At 50.5% G+C, this 20,522-nt stretch overlaps 1 protein-coding gene across 2 annotated transcripts; it reads right to left on the minus strand.

The window, feature by feature from the left end:
* Window positions 1–48: 48 nt before the first annotated feature.
* On the minus strand, window positions 49–19,241 carry RILP (Rab interacting lysosomal protein). Of its 2 annotated transcripts, none has more exons than XM_048823730.2 (8): window positions 19,086–19,241; window positions 17,960–18,083; window positions 14,973–15,094; window positions 14,474–14,662; window positions 12,861–13,024; window positions 11,890–12,012; window positions 2,464–2,526; window positions 49–1,261 (listed from the first exon to the last, which is right to left on the minus strand). In XM_048823730.2, exons 1-8 carry the CDS (start codon window positions 19,224–19,226, stop codon window positions 1,105–1,107), a joined length of 1,083 nt encoding a protein of 360 aa, XP_048679687.1. In that variant the 5' UTR covers window positions 19,227–19,241; the 3' UTR covers window positions 49–1,104. The 2 variants fall into 2 exon arrangements, with proteins under 2 accessions (XP_048679687.1, XP_048679685.1); XM_048823728.2 differs by lacking the exon at window positions 19,086–19,241 and adding an exon at window positions 18,493–18,827.
* Window positions 19,242–20,522: the final 1,281 nt, after the last annotated feature.

The raw sequence follows: 20,522 nt of genomic DNA on the forward strand, positions 1-20,522 counted from the left end.
TGGGAGTCCCTACACGAGCAAGAAGAAAGCACAGGCCATGCCAGGTGCTTTGAGCAACACTCAAAGGATTTATTTCTGGTGCTGATCTCAATTCTAAAGCCAGACAGTAATATATCCAAGAGAGCTCCCCATCACCCCAATAATAGAGAAACTCCCAGAGACTAAAACACCTCCATTTCCTTAGCACTTACCAGTGCCATGCACTAGACACTGTTACATGTTCCTAGTGAAACACAGAAAAGCCCTGACCAGAGGCTCTATTGCACTTTTTCTCTGGGGTCAGTGCATTGCAGTGTCCTGCCGTGAGATCATGAAGCAAATACATCTACCGAGCCATAGTTTGGGTACACTTATGGTAGAAAAATTAGTGCCTGCCTGAGAGCAGCAGCCAGCAATGAGGGAGCTGAGCTGCAAGTGCAGCCTGGCTGCAGATGCAGGTGCTGGCTAGGGCAGCCCAGCTGGGGTGTGAGCATAAGTGCTGGCAGCAGTGGCCAAGGCATGAGCACAGGTGGAGCACGGGTGACTGGCTGGGGCAGCTGGGGTGAAAGCACAGACTTTAGGTGGGGCAGCCAAAAGAGAGCATGGCCAAGCACCGGCTGCGGTGGCCGAGCCACGAGCACAGAGACAGTATGGGCATTGGCTGAGGCAGCTGGGGCATGAGCACAGGTGCAAAGCAGGCACTGGGTGGGGCAGCCAAGCCACAAGCAGATGGGGAGTGGACATTCAACAGGGGCTGAGCCACAAGCACCGATGGGGCACAGGCATTCGATGGGGGCTGAGCCACGAGCATGGATGGGCTACAGGCATTTGATGGGGCCAAGCTGCAAGTGTGAATGGGGCCTGGGCATTGACTGGGGCATCTGAACTGCGAAAACAAATGAGGTGCGGGCACTGGCTGGGGGCAGAGCTGTCTAACCCTACACACATCAGGCTTTCACTGCGTCTTGTGCAGCTGCATCTCCAGGGCTGACTGCTGCAATGGGGGACCAACGTTTCTAATGGAGCTGAGGCTACCGATCCTCCCATGAAATTGTCTCTGAGAGAAGGGCTGGGAGGGGCAGGTGCTGCTGATGTGCCATAGGCTGGCATCCTGCTCAACTGAGGTCAGGGAGGGGGCACCACTTTGTCAGGGGAGCCATGTGTGGGTTTGTTCTCTTCCTCCTGCTCAAAATGCACATCCTGTGAGTCAATGATTTCCCACACTCCTGAGCAGCCTGGGTTGGGGGGGTCTTTGCTGCTGCTGTGATACCACAGACCAAAACTGCAGGAAAAGCAGAAAGAGAGTAGATGAGCAGGGGCAGTGAACTTCCCACAAGAGAGAGCGACATCCCCAGAGCTGCTGCCAGAACCACTGTCCATTGGAGACACCTGGCAGCACCAAGGACAGGTTCATCCGTGAACACCTGGGGCCAGTACGTAACGTCCAAAAAAAGTGAGGGGCCTGTCATAATCTGGGAGCAGCAGCTTTGCTAAGACGGTGCTTAAGTGTGTCCCTCAGCTAGATTTAATTTTTTTTTTTATATTTTGCCAGGTCTGTGACACCCCTCCCTCCCCCTCACCTACACACATATTTTAAGCACTGCCTAGCACTCCAGAACCTGTGTGATATAGGCTGGGGCTGCTTTGTGACTGTCACTGACCCTGGAGGAGGCAACAAATCACACTAGGGCTTGAGAATCAGAATAGCAAGCCTGGAGCAGGCTTCTCAGAGCACTTGACACACACACCAGCCCCTGATGCACTGCTTGTGTGCAAGCCACTAGCTCCTCCGTACGAAGGTGCCGACTCTTCGGGGCAGGGATTGCACCTCCTCGTACAGTGCTCAGCCCACTGTGCTCAACAGATAAAGCCTCACGGGTACTGTAGTCATTTATAATGCCCTAAGGCAGTGGTTCCCAAATTTTTGAGGGCTGTACCCGTCCTCTCCGCTCCCCCTCCCCCAGCCTGGGGGCCATGGGTCTGAGCGGGAGGGGAGTGGGGAGGGGAAAGGGGCTGAGATTGGGGCCACAGATGGGGATGGGTCTGGGGCCAGGGCCAGGAGCAAAGCCAAGAACTGAGCCGCAGCCGGGGGATGAGGCTGGGGCAGGACCGGAGCCGCAGCTGGGTTTCTGTGGGGGCCGGCAGCCGGATGTAGCTCTGCTCCCGACCCCATGCCCTGGTCCAGGGCAGGAACAGAGCCACTGCAGGGGCCAAGGCTAGGGGCAGGAGCAGAGCCGCAGCCAGGCCCCCAGTTGGGTGTGGAGCCATGCCGAGGCTGGGGGTGGGGCAATAGCAGAGCTCAGGGGTAGGGTGGGGATGGCACTCCCTCCCCACCCCCTGTGGAGGCTGGCCCAGACCCACCGTGCCCCTGGAAGGTCCCTGGGGGGGGACACCCCACACTTTAGGGACCTCTGCCCTAAGGGCTAATTATTCCTCTAACCATACGGATACCTCCCCAGATCAGCACATCGGATGCAAACTTACAAGCTCTTGATTTTGGATTCACGTGGCTGAGAGTCCACACAATCTGCACTCTCATCTTCATCACTAGGGTGCAAAAGAGAAGAGAACTGGTAAGTCAGAAACCCTCTGATCTGCTCACTTACGCTTCATACCATACCAGTAGAAAGGAGAATGCCAGATCCCTCTACCCAAACCACAAATGATACGCATATGGGGGAGAGGAGGGCAATAGCCCTATCACACAAATCATCATGGGAATCCTGCCCAGCTCACAGAATACCCTAAGCCAGATTCAGCTTCAGAAGGGTTTGATTTCTGGAAGCTGTTCCCTAGAAAAGCCCCCAGTGTGTCCAGCATCGGACGCTGCCTTGTGGATGCAGTGCAGAACTGAGGCCCTGACCACATGTGCCCAGTGCAGATCCCAGGGCACTCTGCAAGAGTAAAGGTGTTGGATGTGATCCAGGATCCTGGCCAAGTTCCAAAGAGCAATCACCTTCTCCCTCCTCCCTCCCACGTGTTCAGCTGGACAAGGATTCTCCTTCATTTTCTGCCCTAAACTGGTGGGCAGGGCTGCTATGTGACTATTAAATAGCTACTGCAGTCACAGTATTTGAAAAAACTAGAGAAGATATCCTGGGTCCCACCCAGTCCATTTCTTGGAGCCAGGGCAGGATTGTTTCCTACAGTCTAGGGCAGAGGTGGGCAAACTATGGCCTGCAGGCCACATCCAGCCCGCGGGACTGTCCTGCCTGGCCCCTTAGCTCCCGGCCGGGGAGGCTAGTCCCCGGCCCCTCCCCTGCTGTCTCCCTTCCCCCACAGCCACACGAGCAGTGCTGCTTGCACCCACTCACCTCCCAGGTTTTCCAACAAGCCTGTCCTGCCGCTTTGAGCAGCATGGTAAGGGGGCAGGAGGTCCCGGGGGGCAGGGGGGGTTGGACAGGGGGTGGGGTCCAGGGACAGGGGTCCCCGGAGGGGGCGGTCAGGGGACAAGAAATGGGGTGGTGGTGGTGGATGGATCAAGGGTCCCGGATGTGGCTAGGGGTCAGGGCAGTCAGGGGACAAGGAGCAGGGGGGGTTGGATGGGTGGGGAGCTCTGAGGGAGGTAGTCAGGGGGCAGGAAGTGGGAGGGGGCGGATAGGGGGCGGGGCCAGGCTGTTTGCAGGGCACAGCCTTCCCTACCCGGCCCTCCATACCATTTCGCACCCAGATGTGACCCTCAGGCCAAAAAGTTTGCCCACCCCTGGTCTAGGGTCTCTAGTAACAGAGCTTCCACTGCCTCTCCTGGAGGACCATGGCAGAGCCCAATGCTTCTCATTGACCGGGACGTTCTTCTTGCCATTAAGCCTATGTTTTTTCCCCTTTATTATTTTTCTCCCCTGATTCCTAGCTACTCCATCTTCTACCACCCCAAACAATCCACAGAAGTTCATCAGGGATGGGAAAAGTCAGGAGCTGCTCTTTCCTTACTCCCGGTGATCTTTCAAAATGAACAGTCAGCAGCACCATTGTTCCACTCTCAGCAATGGTGGTAGGATACGGAAATTCTTTTCCAAAATTTCATACAGAATCACAATTTACACTCAGCACAATTACGCTCAGTGCTCTTCACCTGCAAAGCACTTTGCAAACGTTAAAACTTCATCTCCTGAGTGCCTCCGACAGCAAAGCACTTTCAGACTCTTCAGCGTTCACGTTGCTGTATAGATGTATGACAGTGATGGTCACAATGTTTTTATTTTTTAAATATTTAAACACATGTAAGCAAATGAGCCAGACACTGTAGCCCAGTGGGCCAGCTTACCTGTATTATATTCATTGCTTTGTTATCCTGCTTTATTATATTTAGTAGTAATGCAAGGAACCTACAGGCTTTTATCCTCTAAGATTTGGCTTTACTGGATAGTGTGAGGCTTGAGCCCTATAACCTTTGGTATAGATAAACTTAACTAACTCATAAGTTACAGGAAACTGAAAGTAGCACGCAAGAGGGAATTTTGTCCAGAATACGGACACCAGCCACCCACAGAACATAGCTGACACCAGCACAGAACATCAGCATCCAGAAGATTCTGAACAGAACCTCCAACCACAAAGGTGCCATGACAGCAAACTGATGTGTATGCTAATAGGGTAACATCATACATATACTAACCTATAAAAAAAGGACACCTTAAGGGAGGAAATACAAATAAGGACCTCTACTGAATATGCACTGGACGTGACAGCGTGAGCATAACCTACTGTAAAAGTAACATCCCAGGGGCAGCAGATGGGCTGGAGAGATGTAGACCTTGGGAGGGGACAGAATGATGGCCACTGGGGAAGATGAGGATGATGACAGTGATGAGAAAGATAATGGTTAACATTCCAGGGTGTAAGTATGGCTGTCCAAATGTACTTTCTGTATTATCTCTCTCTGCCTTGTTGAGTTTAAGTGTGTGTATAACTTTGCTAAATTTTTAATAAATTATATATTTGTAAATATATAGAGAGCGTTCCTATCGTGTGAGTGTTGCACCTGTGCACATCGGGGTTCCCAAATTATATGATAATTACTAGGCCTGATCTTGGGACAACAACCTGTTAATCCTCACATTACAATTATACGCACCCAACTTTGGGTCAGAATACAACACACACATTCCTCCACAGGCACAGCTTTGCATTTTCAGCACCTGGGCAGTTTGGCTCTAGGGTGACTAAAAGGGCCTTCCCATGATCGCTGTGACACTAATGGCAAAGGGGTCCTATTCAGGGCTCACCCCAGAGCAGAAGCCAGTGTCCTCCCAGTCCCCAATACTTTCTTCTAACCACTCCACACAAACACACACACACACCCAGCTTTCTACTAGCTGAGCCAGCTGAACAGTAAGTGACTCCAGGTAGTGAGGGACTGGGCCTTGGACTGCCCCATGATGGCAGGTAGAGCACCAGAGTACCTCCTTCCTTGGTGAGCTGGAGAAATTCTGAAGAAATTTCTTACCCTTGTTAGTGTTACACTAGCAGGTGAGATGCCATCTCTTGCCCAGGCTGCAGGCATTAGCTAAGGACTGACAACAACCTCATACCTGGAGACCAGATCAGGTCACCTATATGTTAGTTGTGCTCCAAATAGGGATTAGTTTTATAAGAATGTATTTAGTTTAGACTCTATGAAATGCTTGTATGTTGCTTCATGTATTATTCTCACTTATAGTATCTATAGCCCCTGTTATAAAGGTAATATTTAATTCCGTAACTAAAAATGTTTGCTCTGAAACTGTAAACCCCCCCCCCCAGTCAGGAGAGAAACGTTAGCAACTGTGAAATACTAGTTTGCCGCATGAGGTGTTATCTCCAGCCCAACAAAAGAAGGCCCATAGCATAGATACCAGACAAACCATGGTGGACCATCAGAGGATAAAAGACTTTGTTGATTGTTCCCCCACACTCATGAAGGGGAGACAAACTCTCCCCATCCTGTTGAACTCTGCAGGACAGGAACAAAAATCCCTGACAAAAAGAAATTCCATTTTTTGGCTGTTTGAACTCTGAAGGGCCAGAGATCTAAACTAAAGCCAGAGATCCCCAGAGGCTGCCACCTGGGTCTGCCTGGAAAGACACTTTGAAAAGAGATCACTACAACTCTGTCATTCTTAGGATTTAGATGGTAACTCATTTGCATGTATACATTTGCTTGTTTTAACCTGTAAATAACTCTCCTTTTTTCTTGTTAATAAGCCTTTAGATAGTTTATTACAACACTATAGGCGTTGTCTTTGGGATAGAATCAAGAGTACCAGTTGATCTTGGTAAGTGACTGGTCTCTCAGGATTGGAAGCAACATAAACATGGTGTGATTTTTGGTGTAAGTGACCATTTACCACTAAGTCCAGTTTGTCTGGATGGCAAGATCGACTGGAGAGGGTAAAGGGACTGTCTATGACTCCACAGTAAGACTTTTAAGGTGATCCAGTTCATCGGTGCGTCCGATGAAGTGAGCTGTAGCTCACGAAAGCTTATGCTCAAATAAATTTGTTAGTCTCTAAGGTGCCACAAATAATCCTTTTCTTTTTGCAGTTCACATTTGTTACTGGCTTGGTAAAACTGCACTATAGAACACACCACCAGTTCGGGGTGTCTGCCCTGATATAGGCACTCTCAGTCATGAACCATTCCAGACAGCATGATAGTTGGCACCAATTCTGCTTCCCTGGAGTCAGCTCTGCAGGGTGCCGTACTGTAAATGGGCCTCTGTATGCAACAATGAGTGCTGCTCTGTGCAGGGTTCAATCACACAGTGCTGAAAATGTCAGCAGCTCAGCTGCACCGGGTCTCGCACTGCTACTAGCAGGGCCCAATACAGCATTATGGGGGTCCGTAGGAGTAGGAAAGGATAACTGTCAGATGGCTAGTGATGGGCACCACCACTGGGGTTCTCAGCAGCATCCACACTTGAAAATCCCACTCTCAGTGACTGTTTCAGAGGTCTACACTGACAGCAAAGGTGTGAATGCAGCATGGGTAGACATCTAGCTGGCACAGCTCACCCTGGCAGTGAAGAGGGGACAGCATTGGCTTCAGCACTCACTAACCACCAGAGTACAAGTGCAGTGAGGAGCCTGGGTATGTACTCTGGTTGCTAGCTTGCGCTATCACATCTTCACTACTGTTTTAACACCTCTTAGCTAGATCAAAGCTGGGGTGGGGGAAGATGCCTATCTGTGTTACAATCACACCCTCACTTGCAGCATGAGGGTACCTTTAAGGGCTAAGTCTCCTTGCTTTTCAGTGGGACTTTGACTCAGGTCCCACTGAAAGCCAATGAAACTTATGCCTTTGGGCTCTTCTGAAAATCCTGCTGTTCTCCCTATGGCACACTAGGAGGGTGGCTACAGATGGCTCACAGGCATTTGTTTAGTTAACATGGGCCACCTGGCTTCTCCAGAAGTAGACAAAGTAACAAGGCACGGTAAAGGCCAGTGCTGAGTGTAGGGAAAAGACACTATGCTCCCTACTGCCAGCAAGCAGAGAACAAGAAAATGCAAACCGTCAGACAAACAGATTCCCAACCCTTGGAAATCACCAGCTAGCACATAAAGTGTGCAAGATGGCAGACAGCCATTGATGAGATTGCTTGTGTGTGTGTCTGGCACAAAAGGGACACAGTGGAAAGAAGCATTAAGGGAGCTTTTCCAGTCAGCCAGACAGAACACTGCAACATCCATTCATGCAACTGTCCCCACTTATTCTGCTACTCATTCTATTGTGTATCACCCAAACCTGCTTTAAACAAGATGAACTGGAGTCTGGTGACCTCAAGAGGCGTTAATCAGCCACACCAAGGCATCCCCAGAGAAAAGAGGAGTCCACTTTAGCCCTTTGCAGGGCTGCCCAGCTACACAGGGCACCGCAGACCCTGGAAGCAATTAGGGGAAGGGTGAAGGCTTGGCTATAGGACACTGAGAATTCACATGCTCAAGCTTCACAGATGGGCCTTCCTCTTCCACATTCATCATCACCCAAAGCTGCTCATGCTTTGGGCTGGCCTAGCCCCACCCTGCTGGATGTAACTATGAGGCAGAGGATTCTATCAAGGCTGGGATTTCCCCACGGTCAGGAATGGGCTCTTCTGCATTTAACAGCAGGAATGACACTAATGGCAATGGAGTCCTATTCACCCACCTCAGCTGCAGGGAGCTGGGAAGAGGGACACAGAGTCAGCACCTAGTTACTTGGAAAACTCTGTGCTTCGTAAATACTCCAAGACACAAGTCCTGCCCCCAGGCTCTTACAGTCATAAGATAACATAAGAGTGGCCCCACTGGATCAGACCAAAGGTCCATCTAGCCCAGTATCCTGTCTTCCAACAGCAGCCAGTGCCAGGTGCCCCAGAAGGAATGAACAGAATGGGTAATCAAGTGATCCATCCCCGTTGCTCATTCCCAACTTCTGGCAAACAGAGGCTAAGGGCACCATTCCTGCCCATCCTGGCTAATAGCCATTCATGGACCTGTCCTCCATGAATTTATCTAGTTCTTTTTTGAACCTTGTTATGGTCTTGGCCTTCATAACATCTGGCAAGGAGTTCCACGAGTTGACTGTGCACTGTGTGAAGAAATTCTTCCTTTTGTTTGTTTTAAACCTGCTGCCTATTAGTTTCATTTGGTGACCCCTAGTTCTCGTGTTATGAGAAGTAGTAAACAATACTTCCTTATTTATTTTCTCTACACCAGTCATGATTTTATAGACCTCAATCATATCTCCCCTCAGCCATCTCTTTTCCAAGCAGAAAAGTCCCAGTCTCTCTCCTCATACGGAAGCCATTCCATACCCCTAATAATTTTCGTTGCCCTTTTCCGAGATGGGGTGACCACATCCGCACACAGTATGCAAGATGTGGGCGTACCACGCATTTATACAGAGGCAACATGATATTTTCTGTCCTATAATCTAACTTCTTCTTAATTATTCCCAGCATTCTGTTAGCCTTTTTGACTGTCACTGCACATTGAGTGGATGTTTTCAGAGAACTATCCACAGTGACTCGAAGATCTCTTTCTTGAGTGGTAAAAGCTAATTTAGACCCCATCATTTTATATGTATAGTTGGGATTATGCTTTCTAACGTGCATTACTTTGCATTTATCAACGTTAAATTTAATCTGCCATTTTGTTGCACAGTCATCCAGTTTTGAGAGATCCTTTTGTAGCTCTTCGCAGTCTGCCTGGGTCTTAACTATCTTTAGTACTTTTGTATTATCTGCAAATTTTGTTTACCCCTTTTTCCAGATCATTTATGAATATGTTGAATAAGACTGGTCCCAGAACAGACCCCTGGGGGACATCACTATTTACTTCTCTCCATTCTGAAAACTGACCATTTTATACCTACCTTTTCTTTCCTATCTTTTAACCAGATACCAATCTATGAGTGCACCTTCCCTCTTATCCTGTGGCAGCTTACTTTGCTTAAGAGCCTTTGGTGAGGGACCTTGTCAAAGGCTTTCTGAAAATCTAAGTGCACTATATCCACTGGATCCCCTTGGTCCACATGCTTGTTGACCCCCTCAAAGAATTCTAGTAGATTGGTGAAGTATGACTTCCCTTTACTAAAACCATGTTGACTCTTCCTCAACAAATTCTGTTCATCTATATGTCTGACAATATTGTTCTTTATTATAGTTTCAACCAGTTTGCCTGGTACTGAAGTCAGGCTTGCAGGCCTGTAATTGCCAGAATCACCTCTGGAGCCCTTTTTAAAAATTTGGATCACATTAGCTATCCTCCAGTCATCTGGTACAGAAGCGGATTTAAATGATAGGTTACAGACTACGGTTAGTAGTTCTGCAATTTCAGATTTGAGTTTCTTCAGAACTCTTGGGTGAATACCATCTGGTCCCGGTGACTTATTGCTGTTTAATTTATCAATTTATTCCAAAACCTCCTCTAATGATACCTCAATCTTGGACAGTTCCTCAGATCTATCACCTAAATAGGATGTCTCAGTTCAGTCTACAGGGGGTAGAAAGCTCCCCTTCCCCCACTGGCCATGACAGTGCAGAGCCACAGAACAGAGAGGGAAGGGCTCTTTGCTAGTGGAGATAAGTGAGACAGGGGTGCTGCTGACACCAAGACCAGGCCTTGGCAGAAGGAAGATTAGCTCACACACTGCAGAGCACAGCTTCACGGTCAGCATAGGCAGGGACAGACTGCATCGTGCAGCCCTGCTCATGGGAGGGTCGGGCCAGGGCTCGCTCATGACAATGATCATAGCAATAGGGACAGCCGTGTATGCTAACTTGATGGGTAACAATCCCATTCAAAAAGTAACAGATCTAGCCACAGGCAGAGCTAGGGGCTAACCAAATCCCAGAGGCTGCAGAGATTAGGAACCAGCAGCCTGCCATACTCAGCCAAGACACAGGCTTTGGAGTCTACACTAGGTTTGTTAGGGCAGGTCAATAGCCCAGCCGCTGCTCTGGAGAAGCTGTTAGGGACACAGCCGTGTTAACCCTAGACCATTGTTTGCCCTCATAGGGCTCTGGAGGTAGCTGCTGCTGCCCTATTTATTAAAGGATAAGATTCTAACACTACAGGGGTGGCTAAGCAGGCTGCGGGGAAGGGTATGCATGCAGCCAGGACAACTTTCCTTCTTGCTTTGCCAGAGACCTGGCCAGAGCCAAACCCTCCCTCTGCACTCAGTCACGAGGGGACTCCCTCTAGACTTGCATTAGGGAAAGTCCCACTCACACTACAGTACCCCATGGTGAGTCTTCAGCAGGAAAAATGTGTTAACTTGCATTAAGAACACGAGGTAAATCCTACCAAAAGAGGAGGCAGCTTGTAGTTTTCACAGGAGTGCAGATGTTGATTTAAAGCCTAGGGGGGAGCCAGAGGTTGACCTTGACTTCTTAATTCAATGAGCACTATGAGCTGCTTTGTCTTTGCTAGGCTTTCACCTGTTAACTGGAGCTAGAACACACTTTCTCCCTGGTGAAGAGAAGACCTTCACCTGCACAGCCTCAGAGGCCTAACATGTAGGTTCCAGTGCTCCATGACAAACATTTGTTCCAGGGCACAGATAAGAGGGTAGGTAAGTCTCTGCTCCCAAAGATCTGGTCACCCACTGGGAGTCTAGTCCCCATGGGCACTATGATGCTTCCTTCCATCACATGCAGTTATGTTAGCTCCTCCCTTCACTTCTGTGGATCTCTCCCCCAAGCCAAGAGTCACCCCCCTGAAGCAGAGGGTAAGGGAACAGCAGTTATCAAAGCCCTGTAGAAAAGCTAGGACCATTTCAGATCTTTATTCAAGACAGCTTAAAAACCATTGAGCTGCATTCCACACATACCCCGGCCAGTCCGTTCTGGGGTGATGACGCAGCCCACAAAGCAGGTCATGGAGCTCGAGTTATGTACAGTTTACAACAGGTAACCTTGAGTCGCTATGTACTTGCAGGAGTGGGTGCTACTCCTGTGAATCCTGCAGACCCTCCATGGAAAGTCCCAGCTGCCATCTTCAATTGCAGCCCTCTGGACAGCTTCTGACAGCATCAGGCAGGACCCTGCTCATTGGCCAGTCCTTCCCCAGCACTTTATCTGCCCCAGCCTTACACCCCCTTCACCAGACTCCACTGCAGCAGTGAGTGGTGTCCAACAGCCCTGCAGGCTGCAAATGACCCGGTGACAATGAAACGTACTGAGTGCCCTGTGATTAGGAGTCCCCTGGTGCCCAGGCATGGGGATACCAGGGGCTCCTGTGCTACGCAGCAATGCTCCTCCTTGAGTCCCAGCTGGCACACGAGGCAGCACTGGAGGCCCTCCTCAGGCAGAGGCAGTTCTCTCCTTCCTTCTGAGCAGCAGGAGAGGTGTTGTACCATTGGCCATCAGTGTCCATCCAGCTGTGGAATGAGCAGGAGCTACCCCAGCCCGAGCACCCAGGCCCCTGCAACCAGCTGCAGACTCACCTGCTCACTGGCTCCTCCACAGTCCCCAACATCTTGGCTCGGATTTTTCCCCGCTGTTTTTTGATGGTGGATTTCATGGTATCCAGCAGGAAGCTTGGGATTCGGTTGTCATTCAGCAGCTCCCTGGGGAAAGAAACCAGCCAGTGCACAGAAGGGTTGAGACACACCCAGCTCCTCAGCCTCCTGGGAGCGGGCAAGAAACATCCCAAAAGTAAAACGTACCTCCCCAGGACTCTCCGTCTTCAACAGAGACGGAAACAGTGACGCCCTCCCCTGAGAGGACCTCAATCCTGGCACAGAGGAATTAGATTCCAGACAGACCACACTGTAGGCCTCTCAGCCCAGGCAGAAAAAGATCACAAGGCAGGGTGAGATGAGACAGACTAGCACATCCCCCATCTCCGGGGAGCGAGGGGCAGCAGGGCAAGGTTGTAAGGACTCCAATCAGAGACCTTAACCTAGACCATCTACAGCCACACAATTCACCCCTGCCATGGGTGGGGGGTGAAGCATATGAATCCACCTCAAGGGTACCCAACCCGCTGGGTGAAACAAAAGGGAAGGATCAATCCCTCCTCTCCCCCAGGGACCTGTGTCTAGTTGCCCAAGGTTACAACCATCTCAAGGCAGCCCTGCACTCAAATGCCAGTGCTGCAGATCAGAATCTTAGTAGATCTGATTGGCACAGATGCAGCTTACCATGGCCACAGGATCCCCTGCAGCAGGAGGAGAAGGTGTTTTGTTCTTTTTTGAACTGACATGGTCACCCAGAAACATGCTCCCCCTTCCCTGTAATCAGGCTGCTCTAGGTATGCTGGATGGTGCCCTCTCCCACGCTGTGTGGTCCTACAACATCCCTAGAGGTGCTTACTGTCTGTGGAGACTTCCCTACAGTCAGCGCCATGCCCCACAACCTCCAGTCTGATGCAGGGCTGTGGGCATGCCAGCTCCCTGCCTGCTGCAATGCTCACCGTTGGTAATAGGCCAGCTCCTCCTGCACCAAGAACAGACTGGTCTTGAGTTCATTCCGCTCCTGTAGGATTTGTTTCAACTCTTCTTTAGAGAAGCAGCTCACAGCAGAGTTCCTCCCCCAGTCCTGGTACTGCAGCACCTCCCCAGATGCTGCTGCTCCATCCTAGGGATTCAAAGAGAGGGAGAAGCTGAGCAGACCCTGGAAAGACAGGTAAGTCAGTGTAAAGGCCCTGGCAGGCCCTCTTGCTACGAGCAGGGTACAAGCCAGGTGAGGAAGCTTGGTTAAGATGCCACAGGTTTCAGGGGAGATGCCACCGCTGACAAGACAGTCAGGTGCAGGTGGGAGAGCACATGCAAGACGAAGTCTCCTTCCCCGTGTGATCATTGGTTAGATATATAACTAATATATAACTGGACTTCATTAGCTAGCTATATAATGGGGTCTAGTCTAAAGCTGGGATATTTTAAAGCTAAGGTTGTTTGGTTTTCCAGCACCTATCTAAAATGTAGAGAAACTCTAGTTGCAAAGTGGTCTCATGTGCATCACACCTAGCCATCAGGGATCTCTTGAAACACCCTCTCTGCCCCCTCTCCTTCACAAATACACACTGACAGCTTGAGATACAACAGACGCTGCTCTGGCAAGCACAGCTCTTCAGAGGTCAGGAGGATTCTTGCTCATTTCTTTGTATCGGAGGGTCTCAAGGATAAAGTCTACAGAGAGGCAGTGATGTGCATAACCACACAGCAATGCCATCTCATGTGAGAGCCATCTCATAAGGACACTGAACATGATCCTTTACGGTTTACATCTTTCTGAAGACAATGAAATCCAGTGGGGGCACGGGGAGAGCAGAGGGGAGTTCACCTTATTCTGCTGCATCACAAGCCTGTCCCAATAAGGCCCCACTCCCTTTCCCGAGGGGCAGGAAAGGTGACAATTCAGCCCAAGGCAAAATGTTAATGAGAAGCTATTAATAGGGAAATTGATTAGCTCATAGAGGGCTAAATATTAACTCTAGGAAACCATTTCCACAACAGAGTTTAGACATGGTCTGCGATTCCCAAGATGATCACTGATGCCTCTTAAAGATAGGTGTGTTTGTTTCCCTCCAGCACCCTAGGATATTATCAGATTTTAATGCTTTTTCAGTTTCTCCAGAATTCTTGGGTATGAGCCATCTGGGGCCTGGTGACTTGTCCTTAACTGCATCAATTTGTTCCAGTAGTTCTTTTGATACATAGGGATCTGATAGCACCTCTACTTTATTACCTGAAAAGAATAGGTCTGGGGCAGATATCTTGCCAGCATCCTCTGTGGTGGGGACTAAAGCAAACAAGTCACTTTATCACTGCACTTAACTTCTCCTTTTACTCCCTGCTAAAGCAGCAGACCCACTGATTCTCTCTCAGGCTTCCTGCCACCAACATCATGAAACAATCTTATCGGTCTTTGGCTAAGCCCTTAAGTTTAGAGACTTAGAACAATGATCACTCTGACACATCCTGACCCATTAGTGATTTACTGCAGCCTTATGCAGTGGCTAAAAGAGTTTATTCTGCACTAGAGAGTCCCTGTAGAGTGGATATTGCAGGGCTCTGACTCACTCACCATATTGAGCCTGGGGGATGCTCCAGATGCAGCCCTGGTCAGTCTGTCGATTTCTCTCTGATTTTCCAGCACCATGGTCTCCAAACCCTCCTTCTTCTCCAGAGCGCTCTTGAGCTGAACCTGGACCACAGCCAGTTTATGACGCAGGTCCTCATTCATGGACATGAAACGATTTAACTGCTCCTGCAGCTGAGAAACCAGATACAGGCAAGTGTGAGACAGCTGTGCATACAGCTGCAGGCTCTGCTCTCACACAGGGGGACACAAGTGTGTCCAAGGCCACACCCAGGAAAGGCAGAGAGGTATAGGCATATATAGGTGCTCAGATACTACAGTGCTGGGGATGGTATAAGAATCTATATAAAAACAATCTGCTCTTATAGTAAAACACTTTGGCACATATTACAGGGGGACAACGGTGTGTGCAAGAACAGATCACATAGCATGGCTCCCCCACCCTCACAGCACTGGAATAAGCCAAAGGCACCCTGCCTCTTACCGCCTCTGTGTCATGGTTCTTGCAGACTATCTCGTGGGCTTGGGCACGAATCTCATCCCTCTGCTTGTCCACCACCTCCTTCAACCGCAGCATCACTTCTCTCTCCTTCCGTAAGGTACTGTCTAAAACCCAACAACAAGAGAACAGGCATCAGTTGCAGCTCTGCCCTCCTGCTGAGCTCCATGTTTACAGACATGGCTACTCTAGAAAGTTTCACAGAACCCCCCTCCTGCACCATTGCTAACACTGTCTCAGCTGAACTGATGTTTGCAATGCTGGGAGCTCCAAAGTAAATGGGCTCCTGCCTCCCACAGCCATTTTATGGAGCACTGCTAGACAGGCTGCCAATAGGGTTAGATGACAAATTTATGAGAATGGCTGCTGAAACCAGAGCCATCCACACTGGGGCTCCCAATGTGGCTAACCCCAGTGAGACTGAGCCAGGGCTCACTACCAGGGGAGTCTGCAAGGTCCTTTACTGAAGGTGAGGCCGTAGTATCTGCTGCTGGAGTAATTCACAGATTAAGGCCAGAAGGGACCATTATGGTCATTTGGTCTTACCCTTCTGCATAACACAGGCCAAAGCACTGTAAACCCCCTCCTTATGAAGAAGCCAGACTGCCCCCACACCATGCCTCATCACCTAGTGGAGGCAGAAGTCACTTTGTAATTTACTCAGGCACCAGTGAAAGATGGCAGCTGAACTGTAACCACAGCCTAAGCAACTCCTTCCTCTCCCCCTTCAGGAGCGGACATTACTGGCATTGCCCCCACTTAAATAACCAACTTATAGAATCTAGAGATCACAGAGACTCTCAGATCACGCACTCCCAGGGTATATACCTTCTTGGTATTATCCAAATGTTTCCCCCTTTATTTCCTCCCATTGCTCCTTGCACTACCCTCACACCACCCTGAATGCCTCCTCCCTGGTGCACCCCCATGTTACATGGATCTAACTCCCAACGGGCCCTTCTAGTTCCCCGCCACTTAGTTGGTCCTCTCCTAGCTACTTCTTTCTCACCCACTGTATCTTTCTTACACTGGGGTAGTCAGCAGAGAACATGCCCTTCTACACTCCACCTGGATATGCAGAGCAGGACCATCGCCTCCCTCCTCCATGACAGGCCAGGCAACACTACACTCACCATTCTTCTGCCATGTCACATTGCCAACTCCTTCCTGACCCTAACCAGGCAGGTAGACAGCAGGGACTGACACCACTGAGGCCTCCTGCTTATTTATATGTTAAAGGCTCCCAACCGTGTAAGCGCCAGCCCATATAACATCTCCCCCTCACAGTTACCCTTGTCCTCCCTGTTTTTTTAAACACACTTATTACTTCTTTAAGCTGTAAGATCTTTGGAGCAGGAACCATCTTTTACTATTCATCCAGATATAGTGGAGTCTTAATCCAATTGACTCCCACAACCTCCAATTTGATAGTAACAGCCACCACCTCTGACTCTAATTTCAAGTGCATTGCAGTAGAGAAGCAGGTCCTCTGCTAAGTCACACTAGTGGCTGCTTCCTCTTGTACTATGACTATTTCTTCTTTTTACTTACAATTTTAAGAGTTGGTTAGTTTAGATTCTGACTTATTCATCAATTACTAGACTCCCTGGTCACACAAAGTGTGGCTTTACCAAAGGAAATACAGTCAACCACCGACACTGAAAGATGCAACTGAAACAAACAAGCCAGTATGCACAAGTGTAAAATTCCCAAACAGTAGCTGAAGTTTTCTTGGGCAAAGGACAATAGTCCAGGAGTACATTCAGTGCATAGCTACTACAGTGATTGGTGCTCTGGAGCTACCCATGACAGAGGGACACTCATCCTGAATTTAACATGTCTAATCCTAAGGGTATGTCTACACTGCGAATTTGTGGACAAAACTTTTGTCTTTCATGGGTACTTTAAAAAGCCGCCCCCCCCACAAAAGACAAAAGTTTTGCCGACGCAAGTGGCAGTGTGAACGCAGCTTTGTCAGCAGGAGTGATCTCCTGACAACAAAGAACGCTGCTCGCAGAGCTGAAAGTATTTGTCGGCAAAAGTGGCGACAAAGTACCGACAAAGAGTGTTTACACACGCTGACTTTTAGCGATAAGGTTGTGTCGACACAGCCTTGTCGCTAAAAGCTGCGTGGTGTAGACAAGCCCCAAGGAGAATTTGGCATGAATACCTCAATTAGGGAAAAGGTAGAAGTAGCTCCATCCTCTGACTAGAAACCACTTCCCCAAAGAGCAGGCAGAACGGGTTTTGGAACAAGACATGAAAGGGACAGGTTGGGGCATGTTTTAAAATATAAGTTTTACATTTGTAAAAGACAGCCAGATTCACACAACCAGCTCCCTGAATAACTTAAGGGGAAGAAGGTCTTGTGGTTGAGGCACCAGTTGGGACTCTGCAGACTTAGGTTCTGCTCTCAAGCTCTGCTGCGTGCTTTCTGTACAATGACAACTTTAGTGTGGGTAAAAGGTGTGTTTAGTAAGAGATCTTACAACCCATGCACCACTGCAAGCACCTCTGGGAGCCCTAATATATAGAGACAAGGCTTGTAGTTAAACTTACTAGAAACTGCCCCGCCCTGCCTAGTTCAGAACTCCCCACTGCTAACAGCTGAACAAGGAGTATTTTTCCTAAGGTCCCTATTATAGACAGCATTACTCTGTGCCTCAGTTCTCCACCCATGAAGTGGGATAACACCACCCTGCCTCTGAGGCATTATGTGGACCCATTGAAAGTTTGCAGTTGCTCAGAAACCAGAGTTAAGCCTTTATGCAGATATAACCAGAGAATCCCAGTGGCCTGTAAGCCAGGCAACTAACTTGATTTCTGTAAGCAAGATAAGCATTCAGGTAACTACAGCTTCACCAGCGCAGAAGGAACATCACTGCACTCACTGGGCCGACTCCCAGCAGCACTGACAGGAGTGGAAGGGATTCAGCAGCAGCTCTCCACCCTCCTTCCCCAGGCACACCCACCTTCCTGGGGCTGGCTTTCTGCAAGCTGTGCCAGAAGCTTTTGGTTTTCTTCCTCCAGCTGGGCCAACCGGTTCTGGAGAACATGCTCCTTCCTCTGGGCTTCAGACAACTTCTGCTCCAGATCCTGAAGGGCAGACCCAGAGAGGTCAGCTCCCTCCCTATGCCACGCCAAACCTACAGTGCCTTTAGCTGACGGGGAAGCAATGGGGAGCACACTGCTCCCACGGCCGCTTTGCTCTGCGACCAGACCGCCACCGCGGCGCAGCGGCCAGCCGAGCCCGGCGAAGCAAGCCCCACAGGCGGTCGCTGGGAGGCCCGAGGACTCGGGGAGAAGCCGGACTCTGCTCGCGGAGAACCACCAGGACTGGGGACTGGGCAGGGAGGGAGCCCCGGGCCTGGGGATCACCGGGGTTACTGGGCTACATGGACCTTGGTCGGCCCCGCTCTCCCGTCGTTATGGCGGACACGACACCGCCCCGCCCGGCCCCAGAGCCCGGCCCGCTCCCGCCTCAGGCCCGCGCCGCGGCGCCCACCTCGGCCCCGGGCGCCGCCGCTTCCTCGCGCCGCCGCTCCCCGCGCAGGCTCCGCACCGTCCGCGGCAGCGTCTCGGCCGGGTCGCGGCCGCTGGCCTCGACCTCGGCCTCGGCCGGGCCCGCCAGCGCCTCCAGCCACTCCAGCAGCCGCACCACCTGCGGCACCAGCCCGGCCACCGCCTCCGGCCCGAAGCGCCCCGAGAGCCGCTGTAGCTCGGCCCCGAGCGCCCCGGCCATGCGGTACACGCGCTCCGGGGCCAGGCGGCCGGCGGGCGCCCGCCGCAGCGGCTCCTCCATGGCGCCGCGGCCGCCCCGGCCTCCAGCCGCCTTCAAGCCGCGGCGCCGCGCCCGCGCCCCGCGGCAGGAGAGAAGAGGCGGGGCGGGGCGGGGCGGGGCGGTGAGCCGGCGGCGAGGGGGAGTTTGCTCCCTCCGCCCAGGGCGCGTGGGGCGGAGCCGGGCGGCAGCGCGTCCCTCGCGCGGCCCTGAGGCGTTCGCGCCCTTCGCGCGCCAGCTCCGCCCGCAGCGGCCTCTCGTGCGTCCCCCCCCGGCAGGGGCTGGGCCCTCGCGGGCGCTGGCCCCGCGAAAGACGTTACCTCCCAGGCCGGGGCTGAGCGCGGCCCATTCCCGCCCGTGCGGTCGTGCCTGACCCTCTCCCCGTTACCCCACAGGGGGGCAGGGCGCCAGCCGTCAGCGGCGGGAGGGCCTTTCCAGGGGCAGCTGCGCCGTGCTCTCATCCCCGTAGGCCACTTCTTTCTGGAGCATCCTCCTCGCTGGGCATCGTGTCCCGCTCAGCTCCCTTCCGAAGCTGCTCCAGCGACTCTTCTCCCAGCCCCAGCTGGGACCACGTCTTTCCCTGCCTCGCCTGGCTCCACAACAAACTGCTCCTGTCCGCTTTCAAAGGCCCTTCATAGCAAATCCCACCCCATCGCTTCTCATTCCCTAAAGCGCTGACACGGGTTGCCTCTGATCAGGCCTCTGCTTGCCTCTCACACTGCCCCACATTTGGGAGGATTGAGAATAAATGTGAAATTAAAGAATGAGTTTTCTTTACCACATATCCTCTTTACGCCCAATTCAAGCAAAGGCCTTTCTTCTACTTGTTAGTCAGGGCCTGAAAATAATGAGTTACAAGACCCGAAGAATGGAGTAGGGAGGATGTCTGGTTTAAAAAATAATGAGATAAGGGAAAGTTTCTAAAACAATAGGGATGACTGCAGATGGTTTAATTTTAAAATAAGACAAAGAATCTAGTCTTAAAAAGCCAACATGGGCCTTCCCACCCCAGAGTTATCTTTAAAGTAAAGCTTATGCAAACCCCAATATAAGGCAAAAGCTATTGGTCAGCAGGAAGGAGGGGAAGAGGAAGAGGAAAGACTTTAGGAGAAAGGAGGTTGTAAATCTTATCTGGATTAAAATTGAAAATTAGAGTAAACTGTCTCAAATTAGTTAAGAGTGGTAATTGGCTATGACAATTAGTTTGTAGAAGGGTACGAAGGATTTATGAATTTGAGGGTTCTTTGTCAGACCCAACCTACTCATGCTGGAGCACACTCGGGTGAGATGGTTTGCCCGAAGTCTGGCTAATGTAAGTGTACAGATCACATGCTCACGAATACTTTCTCTGTATTGGATGTAGTGACTGCTGATTTTTTAGGAAGTTTAGAGTAATTGTATAAATATCATTCAGCCTTTGGATTTAATAAAGGAATTTATGGTTAAGTTAGTGTTGTGGTAATACCTTGCATAAATAATGCGAACACAGGCGCTCCCCCTAAATATCCATAACTCTACCTCACCATTATCCTCCTCCAAATCCCTCTTTAAAATTCGCCTTTGCTGGGATACTTACAAAAAAATTGACAACAGCTAAGTTCCTACTGTGCTGAGATCACATACTGTGCTGATCAATATGGTCTCAGTGTTTCCTTGTACTCCTGTCTGTCTCCATCTATTGTCTCATCTTTTACTTAATTGTAAACGCTTTGGGACAGGAATAGTTTCTCCCCCCTTCCCCCGTTTGCACAATGCCT

Source organism: Caretta caretta, chromosome 17 (genome assembly GCF_965140235.1).
Source record: "Caretta caretta isolate rCarCar2 chromosome 17, rCarCar1.hap1, whole genome shotgun sequence".
NCBI lineage: Eukaryota > Metazoa > Chordata > Testudines > Cheloniidae > Caretta > Caretta caretta.